This window comes from Octopus sinensis, linkage group LG5 (genome assembly GCF_006345805.1).
Source record: "Octopus sinensis linkage group LG5, ASM634580v1, whole genome shotgun sequence".
Lineage (NCBI taxonomy): Eukaryota > Metazoa > Mollusca > Cephalopoda > Octopoda > Octopodidae > Octopus > Octopus sinensis.
Window position 1 is genome coordinate 27,415,502 of NC_043001.1, and position 25,577 is coordinate 27,441,078.

A 25,577-nucleotide genomic window follows, 5' to 3' on the forward strand; every position below is an offset into this window, starting at 1 on the left:
GCCATGCCCAAATGGTGCTTTTTACGTGCCACCAGCACAGGAGCCAGGCTAGTGGCACTGGCGACGACCTCGCAACAAAAACATCAAACTGATGAGCCAAATAATGGAAGTAATAGAAACTGATTAGGAGGAGAAATACATATGTAGATTGGAATTTTGCTTGGGAATGTCATAAACATCGTGCAATTTCGTTTCCTATACCCTATAAATCTGAGATATTTTAAAAATCAATATATATCTAATATTTACATAGTTTTCAATTAACAGGTCTACTCCTGTGAACAACAAAACAAATTACTCCTTACTTTGGTTCCATCCTTCTTTTTATCCGTTATTCCTGCCACAAAATAGGTGACATGAAGGCAATCAGAATCCTTTTCACTTCTCTGTTGCTTCACAAAGTTGAATAACATCCTAAGAAAAGATGCCAAGATCATTAATGATTTTGTTACAGGAAAAATAATAAATTATATATTCACATTTATATTACCACAATTATTTTTTGTCTCCTGTTGATGTTTTAGACAAATTAATCTATCTGATATTGTGTCAGAAGTGACTGTGGTTTAAGTTAGCAGGTGTTTGTGACAAAAGTAAATCGTAACTTGTTAGGAAGTGACACTATAAAACATTGGTTCTTAACCATTTTTTGTAGTTCTTCCCACCCCCACATCCTTTTAAGTAATTCATCATCATCATCATCGTTTAACATCAACATGGGTTGGATGATTTGACTGAGGTCTGGCAAACCAGATGGCTGCACCAGGCTCCAATCTGATCTGGCAGAGTTTCTACAGCTGGATGCCCTTCCTAACGCCAACCACTTCGAGAGTGTAGTGGGTGCTTTTACGTGTCACCGGCACGACTGCCAGTCAGGCAGTACTGGCAATGGCCATGCTCAAATGGTGCTTATGTGCCACCTGCACAGGAGCCAGTCCAGCGGCACTGGCAATGACCTCGCTCGAATGTTTTTTTCGCATGCCACTAGTACAAGTGCCAGTAAAGCGACGCAGGTAACGATCACGCTCGAATGGTGCATTTTACGTGCCACTGGCACGGAAGCCAGTTTGTTGCTCTGGCAATGATCACACTCAGATGGTATTCTTAGCAGTCCACTAGCATGGATGCCAGTCATCGAATTTGATTTCGATTTCAATACAAATAAGATAATGTATTTTCAAACACACAAACACTAATAGAATAGCAAAGACAGGATAAAATATCCATACAAAATGGAAAAATATGTCAGCAACTAGCCATGAGACTTTATACATTGCAAGTTAATAATTTTTCTGTGCTTGATGAAATCTCATTTTATTTTAATAACCATTACTAGTTTTATCATGTATAACATAATTACTACTATAAGTAAAATTTAGTATGTCTCATGGCTGGTTGCCGACATATATTTCTGTTTTCTATGGATATTTTATCCTGTCTCTGCTGTTCTATCAGCGTTCATGCATTTGAAAATTAATTATTACCTTATTTATATCTCATAATACACATTTCAGCACTTCTAAAGCAAACGTTGGTTTGTTTACATTCATCATTTTAAGTAGCTGTTATGCCTAACACCCACCTAAGTGGCAAGGGAGGTATCGTGACTAAACTTAACATGGATGATAATTTATGAAATTTACTCTAAAAGTGGATTGATTGTGTAAGCTTTTAATAGTGAAATAATAAAAAAATTAATGAGGACAAAAGATGTAAATTTACTTTATACATTGCAAGTTAATGACTTCCCTGTGCCTGACAAAATCTCATTTTATTTTAATAACCATTACTAGTTTTATTGTGTATAATTACTACTATAGGTAAAATTTAGTATGTTAATTATGCTCCTTCACTGCACCCTAAAGCCTAACACCCCTATCAATATGTCCAGTGTCCTCTGGATGGGCAGTACCACTGACATTGAGAACCTCTGCTATAAAAGAATGTCATACTGTTCTATATACTTCTACAGTAAAACAATGTGATTTAAAAAAAAAAGGACATCTCAAAGAACTTGGATTCAAGTTAGTCACTTTGCTATTTGCATATTAGTGTTTCTCTCACTTCTCCACAAGATTGTAAGGGTGGATAGCTAACTGTAATACATTTCAATTTACATAACAATACAAAAACAGATTATTTGAAATTTCACTTTGACAAAATAGTACTTACTGTTTAGCTAGGTTCACATGTACTTGCAAGGTAATGCTTAACCAACTGTAGGTCACCTGAGATCAGAAGGAAAATAAAGAAAGTCAATAATCAATTTTCAAGATAAATTACCATAAAGAACCATAACTCTTGTCAATACACTGACATCTCTTGAAGCATATTCAATTATGAAAGGTGACTACCATAATACTTAATTTTGAAGTTTAACACAGATCTCATTATGCAAACAAACAGCTGCATAATCAAATAATTGTATTCTCGGAGAACTACATTGCATCGAAACAACTGTAGTGATTAAAAAATAACTGTCCAACCATACTCCTTGTTGACTCCAATTTCTTCAATTTTATATTCACACATAACAAATGCCCAAACTTAAAATTGGAAGTATATAATACTACCGGATACTACTGGGCAATTCTGAAGGTAGACAAGCTTTATAGTGTACTCTACCATGTTCCTAACAGAATACTCCATAACTATATATATAAGCAAAGTGAAATCATAGCCATGGCCAATGCTGGTGGCATGTAAAAAGCACCTGTTACGGTTTTGGAATGGTAGGTATTCCATATAACCCATGCCAGCATGGAAAACATTAATCAGAAGGGTTAAAGCACCATCCGATTGTGGCCGTTGCCAGCCTCGTCTGGCCCCCGTGCCGGTGGCACATAAAAAGCACCATCCGATCGTGGCCGTTTGCCAGCCTCGTCTAGCACCTGTGCAGGTGGCACATAAAAAGCACCCGCTACACTCCCAGAGTGGTTGGCGTTAGGAAGGGCATCCAGCTGTAGAAACACTGCCAGATCAGACTGGGCCTGGCGCAGCCTCCTGGCTTCCTAGACCCCAGTTGAACCGTCCAACCCATGCTAGCATGGAAAACGGATGTTAAACGATGATGATGATGTTACTTTGTACTTTTGTAGAGTAAAAACTTATTCTTTAACAAGAACAGTATTGAAAGTGACTTCAAAGTTTCAGCCAGCTTAGTCATTAACAGACTGTGATACATTATGGTTAATCTTGGTTATACTTAGTCTCTGTTGAGACAATGTTCTTCGTGGGTTAGTGGAGTTCAGTTGAATGGTTGGTTGTAGGGTAGGTTGTGATGGAGAGGTGTAATGAATATATTTTTATTGATTAAATTTGGGGTTATGTTCATCATCATCATCATCATCGTTTAACATCCGTTTTCCATGCTAGCATGGGTTGGACGGTTCAACCAGTCTGATCTGGCAGTGTTTCTACAGCTGGATGCCCTTCCTAATGCCAACCACTCCGTGAGTGTAGTGGGTGCTTTTTATGTGCCACCTGCACAGATGCCAGACAAGGCTGGCAAACGGCCATGATCGGATGGTGCTTTTTACGTGCCACCGGCACAGGGGCCAGACGAGGCGGCGCTGGCAACGGCCACGTTCGGATGGTTCTCTTACGTGCCACCGGCACTGGTGTTCAGAATTTATTCATGAATGTAGAACTTTGTAAACAGGTGTGTATATTTAGGTGCGTTGGCTTCAGGCAATGAGATCGTTTTTTAGTGATTCACAAAAAAAAAAAAAATGTAGATAGCTAAAAGGAGTTTTTTAGTCAGTGGATGTGCCACTAGTTTTAGTTATTTTTGGTTTATAGGATTTAATTCCTTAGTTTGACAATGTGAAGCTCAAAGTTTAGTCCATCATTTAAAAAACTTAGAAACTGGGTGTGTCAGATTTTTGTAATGGAATTTTTAATGGTTCACAAAAAGAATGTAAGTAAGTAGTGTGTTTTAGCTGATCAGTAAGTTACTTCATTTGCTCTTCATGTCATTTAGGGGTCTCTTGTTTGTATTTGGAGTTAGGAGACTATTAGTGGAGTGTGTCACGTTGTTATATGTATGGAAATGTGTTTATCTCGTGTTTTACTATATATACATATATATATATATATATATATATATATATATATATATATACTAGCAGTATCGCCCGGCGTTGCTCGGATTTGTAAGGGAAATAACTATATAAGCATTTTTAGAGAGTTACTTTCCTTATAGATGCCAATTCAGGCTTTCTTAGCCATTTCTGTTTTGGTGTCTTCAAGCCATGAAGTCGTTGTTCTAAAAGAACGCTGGTCTCCTTGACAACGCTTTACGACGTTGATTTCCTTACACTCCCTTCTCCACAGCTTCACGAGGGAGGGAAGAAGGGGGAGAAGCAACACAGGTGCAGGTGTGACCATGGACGCCAACTCCGCCGCCATCGACACACGAAAAATTATGCATTAAAATGGAATAAAAAATGATGTTGAATTATTTTTAAAATCGTAGACTCATCGTAGACGCGCGCTAATACTCAGACGGGCTCGATATGAACCACGACTATAAGATACCCGAATTTGGTTAAACTGCACCGCAAAATGTGGGAGTAGTTAGGAATCTAAATCGAAGGGGACAGACACTCACACAACTACAGTTTTATATATATAGATATCATCATCATCGTTTAGCGTCCGCTTTCCATGTTAGCATGGGTTGGACGGTTAAACTGGGGTCTAACCTGCCACATGTGGGACCCAGTGTGCAATGAACGCTTCCACTGTTTCATCACTTGCCGGACCAAAACTGACATTTCTTAGCCTTTTACATGAGATATTTGCTAATATTTGAGAAAAGTATTTCCAGGATAAGTCTGCTTTGCAAAAAAGTTCTTTGTTTTGTTACAATTAATGTCTTAACTGCAAACGAATTTCACAAGCTATTTTTCGCAGCCTCCGAGTGCAGATAAAACAAAATAGTTTCGTATCATAAAAGTAACAAAAAAAGTTAAGGACATTAAGCATAATTAAATCTCAGAAACTAGTCTGAGGCCTTAAGGACATTGTTTTCCACATATTGTTCTTGTGAACACTGCTATCTTGATGTTTGTGGAATGATTCCACTGACAATCTGACTCAAATCAAATGACACACAACCCTTAGTAATTGTTTTACCGTTTTGTTTACTGGTCGACCAGAAAAAAAATGTTAATACGTTTAATAAAATAATCGGTATTCCTTCGAATTATATATAACTCGACAAAATCAAAACATAAACTTCGGGTATTTCCGTGGAAGCAAATGACAGTTCGATTCTGTTTTCTGCTTGGAAATTTGCGGATTTTGCATACACACATGAAACAGGTAAGAACAAATATGCAAGGCTTTTTCCCTTCAAGTTTTATAATGACATATTGCCGGCATAATTTCGTTATATCTATACTCCCCAACCCACGGAAATACCCGAAGTAAAATGTTTTGATTTTGTCGAGTTATATCGAAGGAATGCCAAATAATCTGTACAAATGGTAACAAAATTCTCAGTACGCAGTTCCGTCAATTTACTTTCGCTTTTCACGTTTTAATTTGGTACGCTAATCTTCAATATGGCTGTATTTCCTGTTAAACTTTGTACAAGCAGAGCGAAATGATTGAAGTTTTCCTTTCTAACTGAAACCGTTCTCTTTACAAAAAAAAAAAAAAAAATTAATTACAAGGATACGACATTTCTCGATAAACTCCTGAACCGAATTGTTTGCATTAAACAACACAAACATTTTAAACAGGTAAATAAACTCGAGGCAATCACCTTTTTACCTAACTTCCACACAGAAGACTTATTAAAAATTGAATAAATGAGCTATTTCGGAGAACAACACGTAGTACGCAGAAAATACATATATCTAAATTGAAGAAAGCAGAATTAAACTTACAACTTTGTTTTCATCATTGATATATTCATCTAAATTATCCAGATACATTGTATCGATGGATGTGGACGCCATTTTCGTTTCCCGCGATATTTTCGATTCGGCCAAAACTATGGATAGTTTTAATGATAACAATTGATGAGGTCCTTCGAATGCAGTATAATCGATTTTTTAAAGCAAATCTATCATAATAATTACATTGCTATGATTGTTTATTAACAGTTTAGTAAATTTAGACTTCCAACTAGTCAAATCATCACAGAAACATAGATGCTATTTTTTGAATGTCATTACTGCGTTTAATAACCGTTTTTCTCGCATTTCTCGAATTTGAGACAAGACACAAAATATATTTATTTCCTGTTTTCAAGCTCTCTTTTTGAGTTATTTTGATGACATTCGAAAAATAAGATAAAATATAGTTTGTAATTCATTTAGCGTAGTGTATATTTGAAAGTAAAGGTTTTGTAAATAAAAATTTTCATTTTAAATAATACATTTTGAGAGCGTTCCGAGGAAGGGAATTTATTGCAAATATAGGTCTCCATATATTTTAATGCAGCAACGACAACAACGGAATCAGGGTAGATAACTCTCAGTGACTTGTACACTATGGCTGCGAACACACTTTTATTTACTTCTACATCGTGATTTATTAATTTATTAAAGCATGGCTAGTGACGAAGCTGTTATGAGCACTAACGATGATGCTTCGCAATGCAAGCGTTTCGCTGTAGATAAAGGCTATTGGATTGACCCTTATATCTCTATGCTCGCGATGCGAGGCTCGGATATCCACACGCCGGAGATAAACCGAGGTTACTATGCGCGTGTAAAAGGAATTCATCTTCTGCTTGAAAAGTTTCTTAAGGTTAGTTTATATTGAACAACAAACCACTTGATATTAACCACATTTGATCGATCTGAATTTAGGCATAAATTTTGAGATATGATTCAATTACCAGCGTTTTAAACAAGTCTCCATTATATCAATTTTGTAAATTTTTAACATGATCAGATAACAACTATTAAGGCTTTGAACCATTCCGTCTCTAAACATCTCCAGTAATATACTGTCTAAGTTAACATTTTCACAGGTAACCGTTTTCGAAACTGAGTTTCGTTTCTGTATTTGCTGATATTGTTTTTTATGTTAACATCTGTACTGTTTTATCGAAAAGTTCTAGTATCGAGACTGCAAGTCGAATTTGCAGCAGGCTGTAATTACTCATTATTAGACAGTTTACATAATTACATACAATCCAAATGTGACTATAAAGGCGTTTGTGTGCGCAATCATTTTATATTAGTAAGACCTGTCTTTGATTATAACGTACCACTACCACTTTGTCAAGTATCGCTAAAAACAAGCTTGTTATTGCAAGTGTCATCGATTTTATAGTCAAGCTGTATTCTTGCAATCTCAAAGATAAGAGGCTGGAAAAAGTACAGATTTGTCAATTTTTAGTATTTGTGTATCTTCATTATCACAGCTCTACAATTCGTTGAGGTAACTCAGATCTTTGCAAAGGTTTGTATATCTGGAGACTAGCTTCAGAATATTGCTTCGCAAGCGTGTTGTATTAACCAGTCTAGAGGGTAACATACTTTTATGTATACATATCATTGACAACTGCTCTCCTGCCAAATACTCGACTAAATATGAAAATATTACTGTGGTATTGTTTCACTTTAAACGAATGAACCCACTAAAAGTCTCAAGCTTGACTCTTTACGGATTATTTAATAAAATGAAGTGACTACAAAGATATAGAAATTCTTTAAATTCCTATTATATTGGTTTATTGAAACGACGAAATGTGCTTAGTTTCTGTATATAGGCAGCTACCATATATATCATTATCATTTAACGTCCGCTTTCCATGCTGGCATAGGTTGGACGGTTTGACTGAAAACTGGTAAGCTGGAGAGCTGCACTAGGTTCCAAAATGATTTGGCAGGATACCCTTCCTGGCGCCAACCACTCCGAGAGTGTAGTGAGTTTTTTTTTTTCTTCGTGCAACCGGTATGGGTGCCATTGACTTGACACCAGCATCAGCTACGACTACAGTCTCACTTGACTTGACAGGTCTATACAAGCACGGTATATTGCCAAATGTCTTGGTCACCTGTCACTACCCCTATGAGGCCCAAAATTCGAACGGTGCTTTTTATGTGGCATCGGCATGGTTGCCAATTAGATTGCACTGGCATCAGCCATGAATATGATCTCACTCATTTCGACAGGTCTTCACAAGCACAACATATCGCCCAATGATTGGAGGGTGCTTTTAACAGTCAGCTACGCGACATTGGCATCAGCCATGACTACAATCTCGCTTGGCTTGAAGGACCTTCTCAAGTACGGCATATTGTCAAAGGTTTTAGTCACTTGTCATTGCCTCTGTGAAGCCCAGCGTTTAAAGATCATGCTTCACATCTTGTCCCGTGTCATTTTGGGTCTACCTCTTCCACAGGTCCCCTCCACCGTTAGAGTGTGACACTTCTTCACACAGCTGTCTTCATTCATATGCATCACATGACCATACCAGCGCAGTTGTCTCTCTTGCACACCACATCTAATGCTTCTTATGCCCAACTTTTCTCCCAGGACACTTTCACTTTGTTGTGCATGCACACTGATATTACACATTCAGCAAAGCATACTAGGTTCATATATATATATTTAGTAATAATAACAATAATCCTTAGATAGAATTTATGAATATTTTAATGCAGTGCTACACGCATTTCCACAAATCACATGTCTCATAAGATCACAGTCTGTGTTAATGTTATACAACCTTTAGAAATGAATCATGAAGATGATCTACCCAATGCCCACAGATATCACTGACTACACTATAATCACCCCAAGAATACAGACTGTGATCTTAAGAGATATGTGATTTGTGCAAACGCATGTATCAATGCATTAAGATATTTATAAATTCCTTCCAAGGATTATTGTTATTATTATTAATTTATCCTACATTGTATTGGTACTGCTTGGTGCAACCCCAAAAAATTGGTTCATCAGTCAGCATCATTAGACTGTGGCTGGCATAATGGAATAGGAGCTTTATTTGCATATTCAAAATGTTTCCCCTAAACAAATTTCGAAATCAAATTCATTGACTAGCTTCCATGCTGGTCACATGTAAAAAGCACCATCCAAGCGTGATCATTACCAGCGTCACCTTACTGGCAGTTGTGCGGTGGCATGTGAAAAAGCATTCGAGCAAGGTCGTTGCCAGTGCCGCTGGACTGGCTCCTGTGCAAGTGGCATGTAAAAAGCACCATTGCCAGTACCGCCTGACTGGACCTTGTGCCGGTGGAACATAAAAGCACCCACTACACTCTTGGAGTGGTTGGCGTTAGGAAGGGCATCCAGCTGTAGAGACTCATCCAGATCAGATTGGAGCCTGGTGTAGTCATCTGGTTCGCCAGTCCTCAGTCAAATAGTCCAACCCATGCTAGCATGGAAAGCGGATGTTAAACGATGATGATGAGGATATATATATATGGCAAATGAAAGACGGAAGATATAATATACATAACAATCATTTGAAAGTGACTGTGCTTTACCAGTAAGCTACCAGGTGTAAACCATTTTATTACCCATTATACACACACACATACACATTATTCTTAAACAAGGATATTATTGTCAGTGACTTCGAAGTTTTGGCCAGTTATGCCATTGTCAGACTTTGATGCCTCGAAGTTAATCTTGGCTTTATATGGCCTATCTTGAGTTAAAATCTTCTTTGGGTGTGTGGAAGATTTTTATTCAATGGAGACTATATAAAGCCAAGATTAACTTCAGTGCATCACAGTGTAACGATGACTTAACTGGCCAAAACTTCAAAGTCACTATTAATAAGAGTAATACAGATTCACAAGAATCAAGGTACATCAACTTGCAGGACGCCAAAAATAGTTAGGTTCAATAACATAGAGCTCACAGTGAGATAAAGAACATTGAAGACATCAAGGGTTGGGAGCATATTGCCAGTACCAAATCCAACTTAAGTCATAGATCTGACTCAAGTGGGTCCTTGGTGTGGTGTAGGTATAAAAAGTAAAATTTATGACAGCTGTTTTGGTAAAATTTTATTCATTTAATAGTTATAGAAGATTACATCAAAATATATAATTCATCATCATCAGGTAAAATTTTTAACATCAACCTGGACATAGCCAATATTCATTCAACAACATTAAATAAATAAAATTGTATCAAATAAAATGGCTTATTAGCTTACCTAATTAAAAAGTGGCAGGGAGACAACTACAATAAATAAAAATGGCTTTTAAAATTTACAACCGCTGTTTTGATACAATTTTATTTATTGTGGTTGTCTCCCTGCCATTTTTTAATTAGGTAAGCTAATAATTCTCCTCATTACATCTAGGGGGATTCACATGGGTTCATCACAACCAGCACAAATCAATAAATGGCATCCATAAAAACTAATGTTTTTTTTACAATTTAAGCCAGTTCCTGTGACTCTTTTTAAAAAGAAGTTTAGGAAGTCTTTAGAAGAATTCATCAAAATCTAACTATAATAACAAAAGATGAAAAAACAAAAAACATGGAAAATGGCCGATAATTGAAAGTGAAAAAAAAGTGGAATCTAAAAACAAATTTCTTTTTCTTTTTACTAAATGTAAAAGCATACATGTGCAACATTCATCTGCTTAGAAGATTCCAAATTCCATTTCAAGAAAGGTTCTATTTTTGAAAATCAAAAATAACTTACTACTAAGGCAATTTAATTGCAGAGAGCTAACCTGAACTGGTACCTTATGGAAGAATAACACTAAACCATCAGCAAATTAAGGAACCATACACAAGAAAAAATTCTCTGAATCAACATATAGATATTTGTGGGTCACAAATTTTGGTGAATTTCTTTTTCTTTTTATTTTTTCTCAATGTAGCAGTTCAGTTATAGAAAAACAAATAGACAAAGAAATGCAGTTTATAAACAGATTAGCCAAAATTAAATGCATTGTGTTTTAATAGACATAACTTTATTACATCCCTTTATTGACTTAATTATATCCCTTGAAGTAACTTGATGTCTTGTGTTATTAAAGCGTTTACATTCAGAACTACTCTTCTATTATTGTTAGGGATTCAGCAATGACTATAATTGTTTTTATTTTAATATATACTACTTTTAAAATTATGTAACAACATTTAATGAAATTCAATAAAAACACTTAGTGACTTTGAAAATATTCAACTTGGGTTGAACTGGAAGAAAAAGATTTATCACTATTTTCTATATTCATTGTATTTTGAAATATTTTGATACTATATTTTGATATTAGATAAAAACTTTAGTGCTTTTGTTACTTTTACTTTTCCTGTGTGTGTTTAAGCTTACAAACAATATAAAAAATATAAAAATTTATTATTCCTCAATTAGAATAGTATTGACAGTGACTTTGAAGTTTCAGCCAGCTAAGCTGTCTTTTATACACATGGCCATACAAGATCTATACACATGCCCAGATAATGCAGTCTTTTCTTTTGTACACAACATGAGATTCCTATGTTCCGATTCTCTATCATTCATGCACACTACTATCATCCAGTGGGAAATGCTCACTTTAGTTTGGTTTTAGTTGCTGGTTTTAGAAATTAAGTTTATTTTCTTAACTGCTACAAGGGTAAAGGTGATGCTCTAGATAGAAATAACTGCAGGGGTATCAAACTACTGGATCAGGTGATGAAGATCACGGAGAAGGTCATAGCCCATCTCATCAGGGAGAGAGTCTGCTTAGATGAGATGCAGTTTGGTTTTGTGCCGAGTAGAAGCACCACTGATGCCATATTCCTGGTTCGACAACTTCAGGAGAAATACCTAGCTAAAGATAAACTCCTATACTTAGCTTTTGTGGACTTGGAGAAAGCCTTTGACAAGGTCCCCTGATCCCTTATCTGGTAGGCGATGCAGAAACTGGAGATTGACGAATGGTTAATAAGGGCTGTATAGACCCTTTACAGAGAGGCCGTTAGTAAGGTTAGGATTGGCAATGAGTATAGTGAAGTATTCCGGGTAGAAGTAGGGGTCCACCAAGGTTCAGCCCTCAGTCCCCTTTTATTCATCATAGTCCTCCAGGAAATAACAGAGGAGTGGTTGGCGTTAGGAAGGGCATCAAGCTGTAGAAACACTGCCAGATCAGACTAGAGCCTGGTGCAGCCACCAGACTTCCCAGACCCCGGTCGAACCGTCCAACCCATGCTAGCATGGAAAACGGACGTTAAACGATGATGATGATGACGTACTATTTAGTTTTCTTGGTGTATGGTTCAGTAAAAGAAAGTAGTAGCTTTATGAGATCCTTTAAAAATTTGGCACCTCAGACATGTGCTCTACCTATCTCCAGCCTAGTTCTTCACTGATTATGTATAATCTTTAAAATGTCTTAGTTCACTACATTAATGTTAACACCAACCAATGCAACTATTTGTAATATTTACTGATGGTCAGCTGTGATTTTTAATTCTACACTAAGATACTTGACGCATTTATCATTGGTTTCTTACTTGCTGATATTAATCTCTCATATATATAAGTGAGGAAAATAAAGTTATGTAACATTTGTGCCTTTTTCAAGAACATTAATAACCAGAATTTATAAATGTTTCACTTATTTTGCTCATCAGATCTTCATCTCTAGCCATCACAATTCAATAGTATTTTCAATTTGTCTATGAAATTTCACATTTGTTTCAGTACATTTTGCTTCTCTAACTTCTGGTCATCCCAAATCTTCATATATTTTAGCAACAGAATATTTTTTTCTTTTATATACTTTTAGCATACCCAATGTAACTGTCAAGTTATAAACCTAGGAGCAGGATATGACACAACTTTTTGGCAATTTAAAGACAAGAACCTGATCCCAAAATCTTATATTGAAGTGGATTTCCAGAGTGTGACTGCAAAGAAATGCCATTACATCAAATCTCGAAAACGTCTTCTCCAAAATTTGACTTCTGAAGGCATGTGAGCATATTCTATATTATCATTTAATCTTAATTATAATAATTTTGTCATCAACACCACTACCATCAATGTCTAAAATATAAATCAAAAATGTAATTTTCTTCATTGGAGAGTATCAATTTGGCAGAAATCACAGATTGTTTGACCAAACAATGTTTTGATATTTGATTTCTAGCCATCTACTTCTGTATTTAATTCCTGCCAAAGTTGACTTTCCTTTAACTCACTTGGGATCAATAAAATTATTGTACTTAATTTTGTAATTATTGTATCATTTCTGTTATTGTCACTTTTCTACCATTAGTACCAGCTCACACCATTCTATTCTCGTTGTCTAAATGATGTCCATGAACTTCTTTTAATAATCACTAGCACTATGACCCGGCAACGCCGGGTCATAGTGCTAGTGCATATACAGCTGCATGTGTGCGAACATACACACGAGTACTGTCCAAATCTCCGACCAGTCACATACAGCTAGCTGCCATTCAATTGGCGTATCAAGTTTCGGGCGTTTTGATTGGGTTTTGGATAGAAAATTCACAAAAAAGTCACTTTTATTGATTTTTTAATGGCTTTGATGGGTGACTGGGGAAATGTAAAGATATGCACGACCACCCTTGGACAGTTTTGAATGACCATAGAAAGTGCGAGCCCTCTAACTGAAAAATTGTGGATTTGTATAAAGGACACACACACAGACATTTTGCCATTTATATATATAGAGATTATGAATTGAGTTAATTTTTGATTAGCTTCAAGTTAATCCAACCTAAACAGCTGCTGGGGGCTTATGTTCTATGAGATTTAGAATAATGAGGCTGTTGTTTGATTTAATATTTGGATAGACCATCACTTGAAAAGTTTCAGCTAAGATCTGAATGAGTACTTCAAGCATCAATTTAAAAATTATAATATGTCAGTGGAGTTCTGTTGTCTGTTAAATGTGAATGTATGTGTGAGTAGAAAGGGCTGTATGTATGTGTAGGGCTGAAATCATTACCTACCCACATCACTTACTGATGATATTGATATTGTAAGGTGGCGAGCTAGTAGAAACATTAGCATGCATGGCGAAATACTTAGCAGTATTTCATCTGCCATTACGTTCTGAGTTCAAATTCCACCGAGGTTGACTTTGTCTTTCATCGTTTCGGGGTCGATTAAATAAGTACCAGTTAATTATTGGGGGTCGATGTAATCAACTTAATCCCCTTGTTTGTCCCCTCTATGTTTAGCCCCTTGTGGGCAATAAAGAAATATTGATTGAATACTTAAGAAAACTTTGAAGAGTTGAACCCAATTATTTTGTTTGGTAAAGAAAAGATATTGATATGTTTATAGTTTTGATAATATTATCAATTTAAGCTGTTATTACCATGGGCAATTGTAATGTTCAGGAAAATAAAAAGTAAAAGCTCCACATCTCAAAGTTTATATATTTCTGCTGTTTTGTCTTTTTTCAACTAAAAAAATAGCTTTTTTGCTTTTAATTGGAAGTTTGCTATACTCCAAATATTATTCCTTTCCATGCTTACTGAAAAAAAGCTCCATAAAATTGATGGTAATGAAGATGGTGGTGGTGAGCTCTGATGCATTTAAAACATTTTTGCCCTGAAAAAGTGACCATTATTATTGTTATTGTTTGAGATTATTAGTTTTCAACTTTTATATAACCATTGCCCAATCTATTTTCAAATCATCTCCTGCACACAAAAATATGCTAAAAGGTCATTCTGCCTTCCGTCCACTGACGTACATCAACGTTAGATTTTCTTATAGAACTTTATTTTTGTCACTCAAGGATTTTAAACCAATAAAAATAGATTCCCCAGAAATCTCAGCATCAGTGTATTTCATAAATCTCTTTGCAATTTAGTTATCATTTAAATAACATAAATATACCATTAGAAGAGACTTGAGTTGTTACTGACAACTGTAGACTCATCAACTGAAATTGGGAAATTAGTTTTTTTCTGGGTTTTTTTCCTCTGTCTTTCAGTTATTTATTATTCAACATTCACAGGCATAAAGCGACGAGCTGGCAGAAACATTAGCACACTGGGCGAAATGCTTAGCAGTATTTCATTTGTTTTTACATTCCGAATTCAAATTCCGCCAAGTTTGACTTTGCGTTTCATCCTTTCGGAGTCAATAAACTAAGTGCCAGTTGCATACTGGGGTTGATCTAATTGACTGGCCCCCTCCCCAAAAATGTTGGGCCTTGTGCCTAGAGTAGAAAGGAATATTCACAAGCATTTCATTAATTTCCTTCAAATTGAATTTTCAGTTAATGGTCAACCTTTCAAGATATCTAAAGGGTCTTTCCATGCATCACATTTGAAATACCCATTTCTCATATAGGTTTAATGACAGTCTTAGTAACCTTATTTATAACAACACTGGTATCACTTAATTTGGTATATCTCTTTAAATAATAATAATAATAATAATGAAATTATTGTATACAGTGCTCAGGTGCACCACAACTTGTCAGAAAGTGCGTATAAAGTGTATGCAGTAATGTACAAATGTCTGGAAAGCGAACAATGTACGAGTCAGATACATACTTGTGTGTGTATGGAGGGGAGAAAATCAGGTGTAGTGTTGGCAAATCTCAGAAAGCATGGAAGTTTTGAAGGATGCAGTGCTCCGACAACTAACAACTGATGCCGGCAGTTTGTTCCATACTTCAACAACTCTCAGCGTGAAAAAATGTTTCCTAAAGTCATGGGAGCTGTGCTGTTTTCTGACTTTGTAAATATGTCCACGAGTGTTAGACGGGTGGAGTTTGAAAAGGCGCTCAGAGTTATTGTTTTACAAAATAGATTCCCCAGTAGTCTCAATATTAATGTATTTCATAATTCTCCTTTCAATCTAGTTATCATTTAAATAACATGTATGCCGTTAGAAGAGAGTTGAGTTGTTACTGACAACTGTGGACATATCAACTGGAATTGGAGAATTAGTTTTTTTCTGGGTTTTTTTTTTCCTGTCTTTCAATTAGTCATTGTTCAATATTCACAGGCATTTCATTGATTTCCTTCAAATTGAATTTTCATCTGATCGTCAACCTTTCAAGATATCTGAAGAGTCTTCATGCATTACATTCGAAATACCCATTTCTCATATAGGCTTAAAGATCATCCAAGTAACCTTATATATTACAACACTTGCTTCACCTAATTTGGTATATCTATTTACAAAATATGTAAGTTGGGGATGAGGCTTGAAACCGGTTTTAATTTTTTTAAAATAGGCTTTATGTAGATACTTCCTTTTTAAATGATCAAGAAGCCTTGCCAGTTTTAAAGCTTTATTCAAAAGAGTACTATTACATGAAAGGCACAGTTTTTATGGATTGCAAAAGGGCTTTTAATAAAATCAAAAGATAGATGTTCACTGCAGTACTAACAATACTTTTCTTTGTCTCACTTCACAAGCCTTATGATTAGAACTTTGGATTGAAGATCACAAGTTCATAGTTTCATTTTCTAGATTAGGCATTGCATTGTGCTCTTGAGTAAGACATTTCATTTCGCATTGTTCCAGTCTACCAGATAGGAGTAAGTGAAACCCTCCCTCTTTTTCTCTTGTTGTTGCAACCTGAATGTTCTGTTGGGTCAAGGGTGAGGGGCTGCCAGGTTGTCTGTATTTGCTCACCACTCTTCAGGTACATAAAGCAATAAGGAAAAGTGTGGTGCATGTTACCAAGCAATATTTGCTTACAAATGATGGAGGGCTGTACTGAGCATTATGTAATTATATTCAGAAATTGACAAACATAAAATGCAATAAGCATCTGCAATTTTTGCCATTTTGACTCAATCTACAATTAGAATAATGAAACCAGGTGTAAAAGCCTAATAATTGTGTTTTCAATTTTGTTAAAGTGCTAAGGCACTAGTTTGGTGGCTAAAATACACCAAAAACACACTAAAAGTAATGACAATCTTATCATTTTCATAACACAAGCTGTAATTTTAAGTGAAAGTAGCTTCATTCCTGAGAAGTAGGTCAATCTTGCATCCTCTGTCTTGCAATGTTATCAAAGAAAAATAGTATTAATACATGTGTTTAGCATCCCTTATTTATGATTTTTTATCATATAAGAAAGAGAACATTTAAAACTGTATTTTAGCCTTAACAAGCACAAGAACCAATTGTGGGATCAAATTAAGTATCCAGAGAATTAACAATGAAGTCATTAACTCTGAACTCAAGCCTAGTTTTTGGATTCATTTTATGGATACTTTGGCATGTGTCATCAGTGATGTTTCAAGGGTTTCATGTCCTTCAAAATCAGACTATCACCTAGTGGACCCAGCTTGCATCCCAGGAGTGGCAGACAACTGGTCTGCCCTCCTTATCCAAAGCCTCTTAATGACCTTCTCTGCAGCTTCAGTGATGGAATTTATTGCACTCATCTTTTTGTTGCACCAGTAATTCCAAGCCCAGTCAGAGCCTTGCTGAATGAACTCCCAACAAAACCATGGCAGCCCACTTCCTTTGTCTTGCAGTGTGCCTCCCAGCCTTGATTTCTGCACTGCTCTACCATCTCCTGGTATTCAGCAAGCTTCCTCTCACGAGTCTCCCTGTTTGAGTTCCTCCCTAAGCATAGTCAGTTCCCTCATCATCATTTGCTAGGTGGAGTTTTGAGATCACTATATCTGGTCTGAGTGTTGATGGAATTATATGATCTGAGAACCTAACTGTTCCATGAGATCTACTCTCAGCTGCCTGGCTGGGGCTATGCAAAGTATGTTGATCATTAAAGTTTCCATGAACTGGACATTTCTTCAGCTCTCAGAAAACTGATAGTGCCTTTTCTTGGATGGTATTTACTGCACATTGCCAACTGCATTTGTTACTGAGTGTGTTCTTGTATATATGGAGACTAACCATTCAAATAATTTGATCAAATGGATTGCTGACAACTTCTAAACTGCCTTTTTCATTAACTATGAACAGATAAAACATTTGACTGAAACCCCTCTTTAATTAATATTATCAAATTAAAAAAGAATCAGATTTCAAACAGTATCATCTCTGCAACTGCCCTGAGCACCTGAATATAAAAATTAAGAAATACTATGGCACTAAAAAATACTAAATAATAGTACAAAAAAATAACATCCATTTATGCTTATTATTAGATAAGGGGTGAGCATTGTATGCATTATCATCATCATTAAACCACTTTATAATGCTTTTGATGACAACCTGTCTCCTTGTATTTCTCATTGATTAATTCCCTCTAAAATAATCAACAGATTATGACACTCTAAAAAATGTTTCAAATTATGAGAAATTTGAAAATAATTTACTTTTAATCATTGCTTGCATAAATTTTCATCTTCTTTTAGTCAAATTTTCTCCCATTTTGGACTCAGAATTTCATTTTTGCTCCCAGATGTTTTAGTTAGTTGACAACAGATTGTTCATTATGAAAAGCAAAATTTCTCTAAGCTCATAGGTATTTGCTTTTATCACTGCTTACTTCATAATATAAAGATGGTGGTGGTGGCAGTGGTGGTGGTGGGGTTTTTTTTGTTTTGTTTTTCACACATTTTTCAGTGCTATTTCATATTTGTGTAGTAGTAGTAGTAGTCATGTGATGTTGACGTTGCATAAATAAAAGCTCTTCATTTAATTTCAGATGGTGAAATCAAATTTGATCATTATGATCTTCATAGTGATATTTATCATTTAATTGGTGCTGACCTTCGGAATGTGAATGAGTTAGAAGCCAAACTGAAGTCTTGTAATGTTGACTACACGTTGCCAACTGTATTTGTTACCGAGTGTGTTCTTGTATATATGGAGACTAACCATTCAAATAATTTGATCAAATGGATTGCTGACAACTTCCAAACTGCCTTTTTCATTAACTATGAACAGGTAAAACATTTGGGTGAAATCCCTCTTTAATTAATATTATCAAATTAAAAAAGAATCAGATTTCAAACACTAATTTGTTGTTAATATTTCATCTTCTCCAATAATTAATGCATTATGTACCTGACTCAATGATTTTGTGATGCATTTAGTCTTTGTTCTAAAAATTTATAGCCACCATGTAGCTTAATTATATGATATAATATAAGTTTATTTTCTCTCTTACATGTTATTTACTAAATCTTACCAGTAGCCACAACTGATTTAGCTATAATTTTGTATGTACATCAGTAGTAACACACTAAATATAGTGAGCTAAATCAATAGCTTAACAATTAATTCTGGTCAATCCCAAAAGTTGAAATAATTTAAAATGGAATGCATTCAAGAGTGATTTTGATCTTTAATGTAATACTTAGCTATTTTTTCTCAAAACACTTCCATAATTCTATATGATGACCTTTAACCAGAGATTTGTCTGGTAATTAATTCAATTAGAGGCGCAGTTTTTTGAGTCAAGAAAGTTTAGTTTGGCAGCTAAAAAGCTAATGGTTTGTATCCTATCACCAGTACTGTGTTGTGGCATTGATCTAGGCTCTTTAATTTCATGGCTCAGTCCATCTAGCTGTAAACAGGTACCACAAGAATGTACAGTGTAGTATATAATTATTAAGGTTTTTGATAGATTATGAATGATTTCAAATCTTAGGATTCTAGGAATGTTGACTTTTTTCTTCACCCTTTCAGGGTCAATGAAATATGTACCAGTCAAGTACTGGGGGCAATATAATTGACTGACCCCTCCCCCAAAATTTCAAGCCTTGTGCCTATAGTTGAAAGAATTACAGTGCATACTCATGTCTCTGGAGACAGTAACCAGTGATTCATAATTTAATATCTATGAAAACAATTACATAATTTAGAATTTCTAGAAACATTTCATTAATCTAGCTGCCAGTGTTGATTAAAATGAATTAATCTCAGAGTGATATAATTCAGTAATATACAATGTAGAATGTACTTGTATTTTTCATTCTGCTTTTAGGTTCATATGAATGATAAATTTGGTCAGATTATGATCTGTAATCTGAAAGCTCGTCAATGTGATTTGCCTGGTGTAAGTGCTTGTACAGATTTCCAGTCCCAAACTCAAAGGTAACTTTTCAACTTTTTTATTGTTTTATCAGAAGTTTTCCACAGAAGGCATTAACCTAGAACTGTTGAAGTTGACCATCAACCACAGTGAACTAACTACTCCAGGAAGGCCTGCAAAATTCATAGAATGATTAAGTCGATTACATCAACCCCAGTGCATAGCTGGTACTTAATTTACCAACGCCGAAAGGATGAAAGGCAAAGTCGACCTCGACAGAATTTGAATTCAGAACGTAACGGCAGATGAAATACCGCTAAGTATTTTGCCCGGCGTGCTAACGTTTCTGCCAGCTCGCCGCCTTAATCTTATTCTTCAAATCATGGTTGTTGTACTCCAGCTTCATTTAAACTAACCCACTGCAATAACTTTGCTGTTCTTAGTCACTCATACACTGCCTCTTTTTTGCGAAACCACATATTATATATTATTCTCCATTCTTTGGACTATCTCATCTTGTTCCTCTATTATATTTTCACATTGGCCTAACATGCAATTTTCCAGGCTCTATATCAACAAAAAATAATCTGTAGGTGCAGGAGTGACTGTGTAGTAAGAAGCTTGCTTCCCAACCACATGGTTCCAGGTTCAGTCCCACTGCATGGCATCTTAGGCAAGTATCTTCTACTATAGCCTTGTGCTGACCAAAGCCTTGTGAGTGGACTTGGTAGATGGAAACTGAAAGAAACCTGTTGTATATATATAAAAGCACCAACTGATCGTGGCCGTTTGCCGGCCTCCTCTGGCCCCTGTACCAGTGGCACATAAAAAGCACCCACTACATTCACGGAGTGGTTGGCATTAGGATGGGCATCCAGCTGTTGTAACACTGCCAGATCAGACCAGAGCCTGGTGCAGCCTCCTGGCTTCCCAGACCCAGGTCGAACCGTCCAACCCATGCTAGCATGGAAAACAGACATTAAACGATGATGATGATGATGATGATGATATATATGGTGTATTTGTGTGTCTGTGTTTCTCCCCCCACCATCACTTAACAACCAATGTTGTCGTGTTTATATCCCCATAACTTAACAGTTTGGCCTAAGAGACTGATAAAATAAGTACTAGGCCTACAAAGAATAAGTTCTGGGGTTGATTTGTTCGACTAAAGGCAGTGCTCCAGCATGGCCGCAGTCAAATTACTGAAAGAAATAAAAGAATAAAAGAATAGTTTCTCATTTTTCTGATCTTCCTTGTACAAATAAAAACTAGTTCTAAAAAAATCTGGTTGAAGTTAGTACAAAAAAATGAGCATTTATAAGTCTATTCTTACTAACCTATACACTTTTCATCTTTTGTACTACAACGGCAATTTTGCTTAAATGAATGGATTATTTTTTTGTCCAAAACTGCATTAATTTCAAATGTTGAGTTTAGCACTGTGCGCTAATGAAGCATTCATCAATTATACAATGTCTCACAGTTCACAGCAGTGTATTGTACTTCTGTTTGGAGCCCTACTTATAATACAACATTTAAAAGTATATATCTCTGCCAATGGCACAGTGCCACTTGTTCAATAAAAATCAAGAAGCAATTAGCTAGTGGACTGACAATTCAACCACTTTGTATGACAAAGCAAGACATTAAGAATTCATATTAATAAATTATTAATCATTTATTAACAATGGATATAATTTTTTACATTACATTTTATCTCGTGTTTTCTTTCAGTTTTAATGTTTTTTCAACTCTGTATTGTTGTCCTTCAGTAACAGAAAACAAGTTCAGTCTGTATTAGAATTTGAGATAATATAACCTGCTTAAAATGTACTAGCATCTCATTCTTCTGCCAAATTCCCTCTCTCTCTCCCTCTCTCACTCCCCCTCTCTCACTCCCTCTCTCTTCTTCTTCTTCTTACTACTACTGCTGCTGCTATTATTATTATTATTATCATTATTATTATTATCTCTATATATATATAAATGGCAAAATGTCTGTCTGTGTGTATATATCCTTTATACAAATCCACAATTTTTCAGTTAGAGGGCTCGCACTTTCTATGGTCATTCAAAACTGTCCAAGGGTGGTCGTGCACATCTTTACATTTTCCCAGTCACCCCGCAAAGCCATTAAAAAAATCAATAGAAGTGACTTTTTTGTGAATTTTCTATCCAAAACCCAATCAAAATGCCCGAAACTTGATACGCCAATTGAATGCCAGCTAGTTGTATGTGATTGGTCGGAGATTTGGACAGTACTCGCGTATATGTGCACACGCACGCAGCTGTATATGCATGCACTAACATGCATATACAGCTGCTAGTTATTATTATTACCAGAATTAAATTTGATTACCAACACAATGACTTGGTTAATTTGTTTGTGTCAAGGTAACTCTAGGCATTTGTGCAGACAAGTATTTATAGACATGTGCTTCTAGAGAAGCCAAATGAAAAACGTTTGAAAAATGCTTCATAAATCTTCATTATATCATTATACCACTGATTGAGCAGATATTTAGGATGTTAATAGTTTTTTTTCTCTTGAGAATCTCATCAAGGTTTCTACATAAATCTTGTTACATAATCAAGTCAGTAATGATGGTTCATTATTTATGACAATTTTTAGGTGAGTGTGTTAAATTATAAGGCACAAAAAGAAAATGACTCTCCCCAGACACAACAGAATTTAGCTAAAAAGCTGTATATTTTGCAATAATTCACTGTAGACCTTAAATTTTCTCTGCCCTTTAAGACAAGATATATTCACATTTGCTTGGCAGCTGATCCCTAAAATAGTTCATTGATTTTATTAAATGTCCCAGAGAACAATATTAGTTCAGCTGTGATTGAACACATTGTTGTTTTTATTGAAATGTTACATAAATATGTGTTTTTAAATGCTTAGATGTATTCTCTTTCTGTGATGATCTTCGTTTGTATAAAGATGTTTCATACAGTTTCTGTCACAAATTCATGTTTCATTAGATTGAAGTATCTCATGGGCATTCTTGAGCAACAATTGATGTTTTCTACACTAGTATGGTGTAGCGTGGTGGGGTCTGCAAGTGTCTTTATCTCTTATACATGTATGTGCATGTGTAGATATACATCTATGTAAAAAAAAATCTGTTGTGATAAATAACATACACACAAATACTCTATGTCTCTCTGTCGCATTCTAACCTTTTTATCATCTGACACAAGATCACCTCCTCCCATGCCCCTCCCTCCCAAAGGTTCTTTGTCCTGCAAGTTATGTAAAAAGCACTCAATCCTATCTGCATGGTGATTGGTGTTAGAAAGGGCATCCAGCCATAAAAAAACCATGCCACAACAGACACAGAAGTTTGGTGCAGTCCTCTGCCTGTCCAGCTTCTGTCAAACCATCCAACCCATGCCAACATGGAAGGCGGATGTTAAACAATCCTGATTATGATGACTCACAGATAAAAACAAGAATGCTTACACAAGCATTATTTATATAAAGTCATATATCATCATCATCATCATCATTTAACATTCCTTTTTCCATGCTGGCATGGGTTGGACGGTTTGACAGGAACCAAATAGCCAGAGAGCTGTACCACAGAGCTTAAATGTCTGCTTTTCATGATTCCTATGGCTGGATGCCCTTTCTAATACAAACTTCTTTAAAGAGTGTACTGGGCGCTTTTTTTCATGGCACCAGCATTAGTGAGTTGATGAAGTACTTACAAGACAAGACCCCCTCAACAGAGTGGACTATACTTTTGAAAAATGTAAAAGTATGAAAGAAGGACAGGAGTTTGTGTCTTGCTGAAGAGGTGAAAATATGCCTTTCCCAGTTGGAAAGAGAGAGGGAGAAAGAGGGTTAATGAAGATATATCCTAAAGCAGGCCTGTCCAACTTAATTATATTGCAGGCCACTTTAATCACAGAAAGTTTTCTGAGGGCCACTTGTATACTTCATGCCCTAATAATCAAATAATCAAATTACAGAATCAAGAATTTTTCAAACTTTTCATTTGTTTAAATTTATAAAATTGTAAGCTATTGTTTTATTGCCACTTATAAATTTTAAATTTATTTTGAAACATGTTTTACACAAGCAATTTTATTTTGAAATTAAACACAATACTTTGAGAAAGTATCATGCTGACCACTAGATAAAAGCCTCAGGTTGGCCAACCTTGTCCTAAAGATACAAGGTGTATATGAGTGAAAGAATAAGGGAAAAGGAACAAAAAAACGGTGATTGTAGACAGGTGTTGGCATGTGAAAAGAGCATAGTGGATGATGGGGATTGTGGTGGGAATTGAGGTGGACACAGTGAATATCAGTCTGGGAGAGGAGAAAATAATGGAAAGGAAATAGGAGTGGGTCAGGAAGGGGGGAGTGATAAGGGACAGTAGTAGGGATATAATGTGAAGTGTAAGGAGATAAATGGTATTATTTATAGCACCTGAGTGAGAAGTATTGTAGTTAGAAGATTTGGTGGAAGGATAGGTGTTAAAAAATAAGGTGTTGGGGAAGGCTTCACAAAACCTCTTTTGTACTTAACCACACAGACATTTTTGTACCTATAGATGATATAGTTTGTTATCAAAAAACAAAAAGAAAAAAGGACCAAAGGCCTATCCTGAGCCACGGACTCATAACACTGGTTTCCCAGATTCCATAGTGTGTAAATTCCTCCACTGGATAAGACACCAGCCCTCCATCAGATTACTCGTTTTTTCCAGCTGAGTGCAGTGTGCAATGAAGTTTTTTGTTCAAGAATACGATGCATTACCTGGTCTTGAAATGCATTAGCAGGAATTGAAACCTCAATCTTAAGATTATGAGTGCAACACCCTAACCTCTATGCAATGTGCCTCCACCTAGTTTGTTATAAGGTTCTACAATACTTGTTTCCTCAATAATTCTTGTGTCTCTTGCAAGAATTCAAACAGGGTTCAGTAATTAAGTTTCTGGTAAACTGTGTAATCCAGTTTTGCTTCTTGATTGCAATTAATATCATTTTACTTACATCAGCAATAGCCTTGGGAGAAAAGCATGAACATCTCACAATTAATTTACCATTTCCTATCAAACTATGGAGGAAATTGTTATTTCTTTTCTTGTGTTATTCACCAGGCACTGGATGTAATTAAACAGCTAATTTACTAATTATAATCTGTTGCCTTAGATTCTTGACAAATGGCTGGGAAGTTGCTGACATGGTAGAAATGACTCATGTTTACGCTAGTTTGCCACAAGCGGATGTTCAGAGGTAAGTTTACCTGTCTCTTTCATTGTCGTTAGCTGGAGTCGACATTTATATCTAAAACATTGTTGGCTGTTGTCTGTTGGTTAATTAACACATTTTAGGACTTCCATTTGAATACTGTTCTAATTTTAGAACTTTCAACTGAATGCTCTTGCAAGGAGATTAACACTGCTAGCTTTATCTGCTGATATTTCACTACCTTAAAAGGGATTCTTTTCAGATTTAAAGGAATGAACATTATTGCATACGTGATATAACGCACGCATACACTCACTCACTCACTCACTATATATGTATATATATATATATATGTGTGTGTGTGTGTGTGTGTATATACATTATATATATATATATATATATATATATATATATATATATATATATATATGTGTGTGTGTGTATATATA

General features: G+C 35.6%; 2 protein-coding genes across 5 annotated transcripts in view; one reads left to right on the forward strand and one right to left on the reverse strand.

Moving 5' to 3' along the window:
- The window catches only part of LOC115211748 (DNA polymerase delta subunit 3), a 34,674-nt gene extending 28,495 nt beyond the window's left edge, over positions 1-6,179 (reverse strand). Inside the window, exons 1-3 of one of the 4 annotated variants that reach the window (XM_036503270.1) lie at positions 5,898-6,170; positions 2,173-2,228; positions 306-414 (exon numbers count right to left, since the gene is read on the reverse strand). In XM_036503270.1, the coding sequence (XP_036359163.1) occupies positions 306-414; positions 2,173-2,228; positions 5,898-5,969 (237 nt within the window). In that variant the 5' untranslated portion in view covers positions 5,970-6,170. Of the gene's footprint in view, positions 1-305; positions 415-2,172; positions 2,229-5,897 lie in introns of all 4 variants that reach the window. The other 3 variants (XM_036503269.1, XM_029780402.2, XM_036503271.1) reach the window with 3 other exon arrangements.
- Positions 6,180-6,564: 385 nt separating this feature from the next.
- Positions 6,565-25,577, forward strand: part of LOC115211798 (leucine carboxyl methyltransferase 1) — a 27,999-nt gene continuing 8,986 nt past the window's right edge. Inside the window, exons 1-5 of the mRNA XM_029780501.2 lie at positions 6,565-6,765; positions 12,735-12,918; positions 18,582-18,823; positions 19,866-19,975; positions 25,090-25,173. Of these exons, the coding sequence (XP_029636361.1) occupies positions 6,565-6,765; positions 12,735-12,918; positions 18,582-18,823; positions 19,866-19,975; positions 25,090-25,173 (821 nt within the window). The remainder of the gene's footprint in view (positions 6,766-12,734; positions 12,919-18,581; positions 18,824-19,865; positions 19,976-25,089; positions 25,174-25,577) is intronic.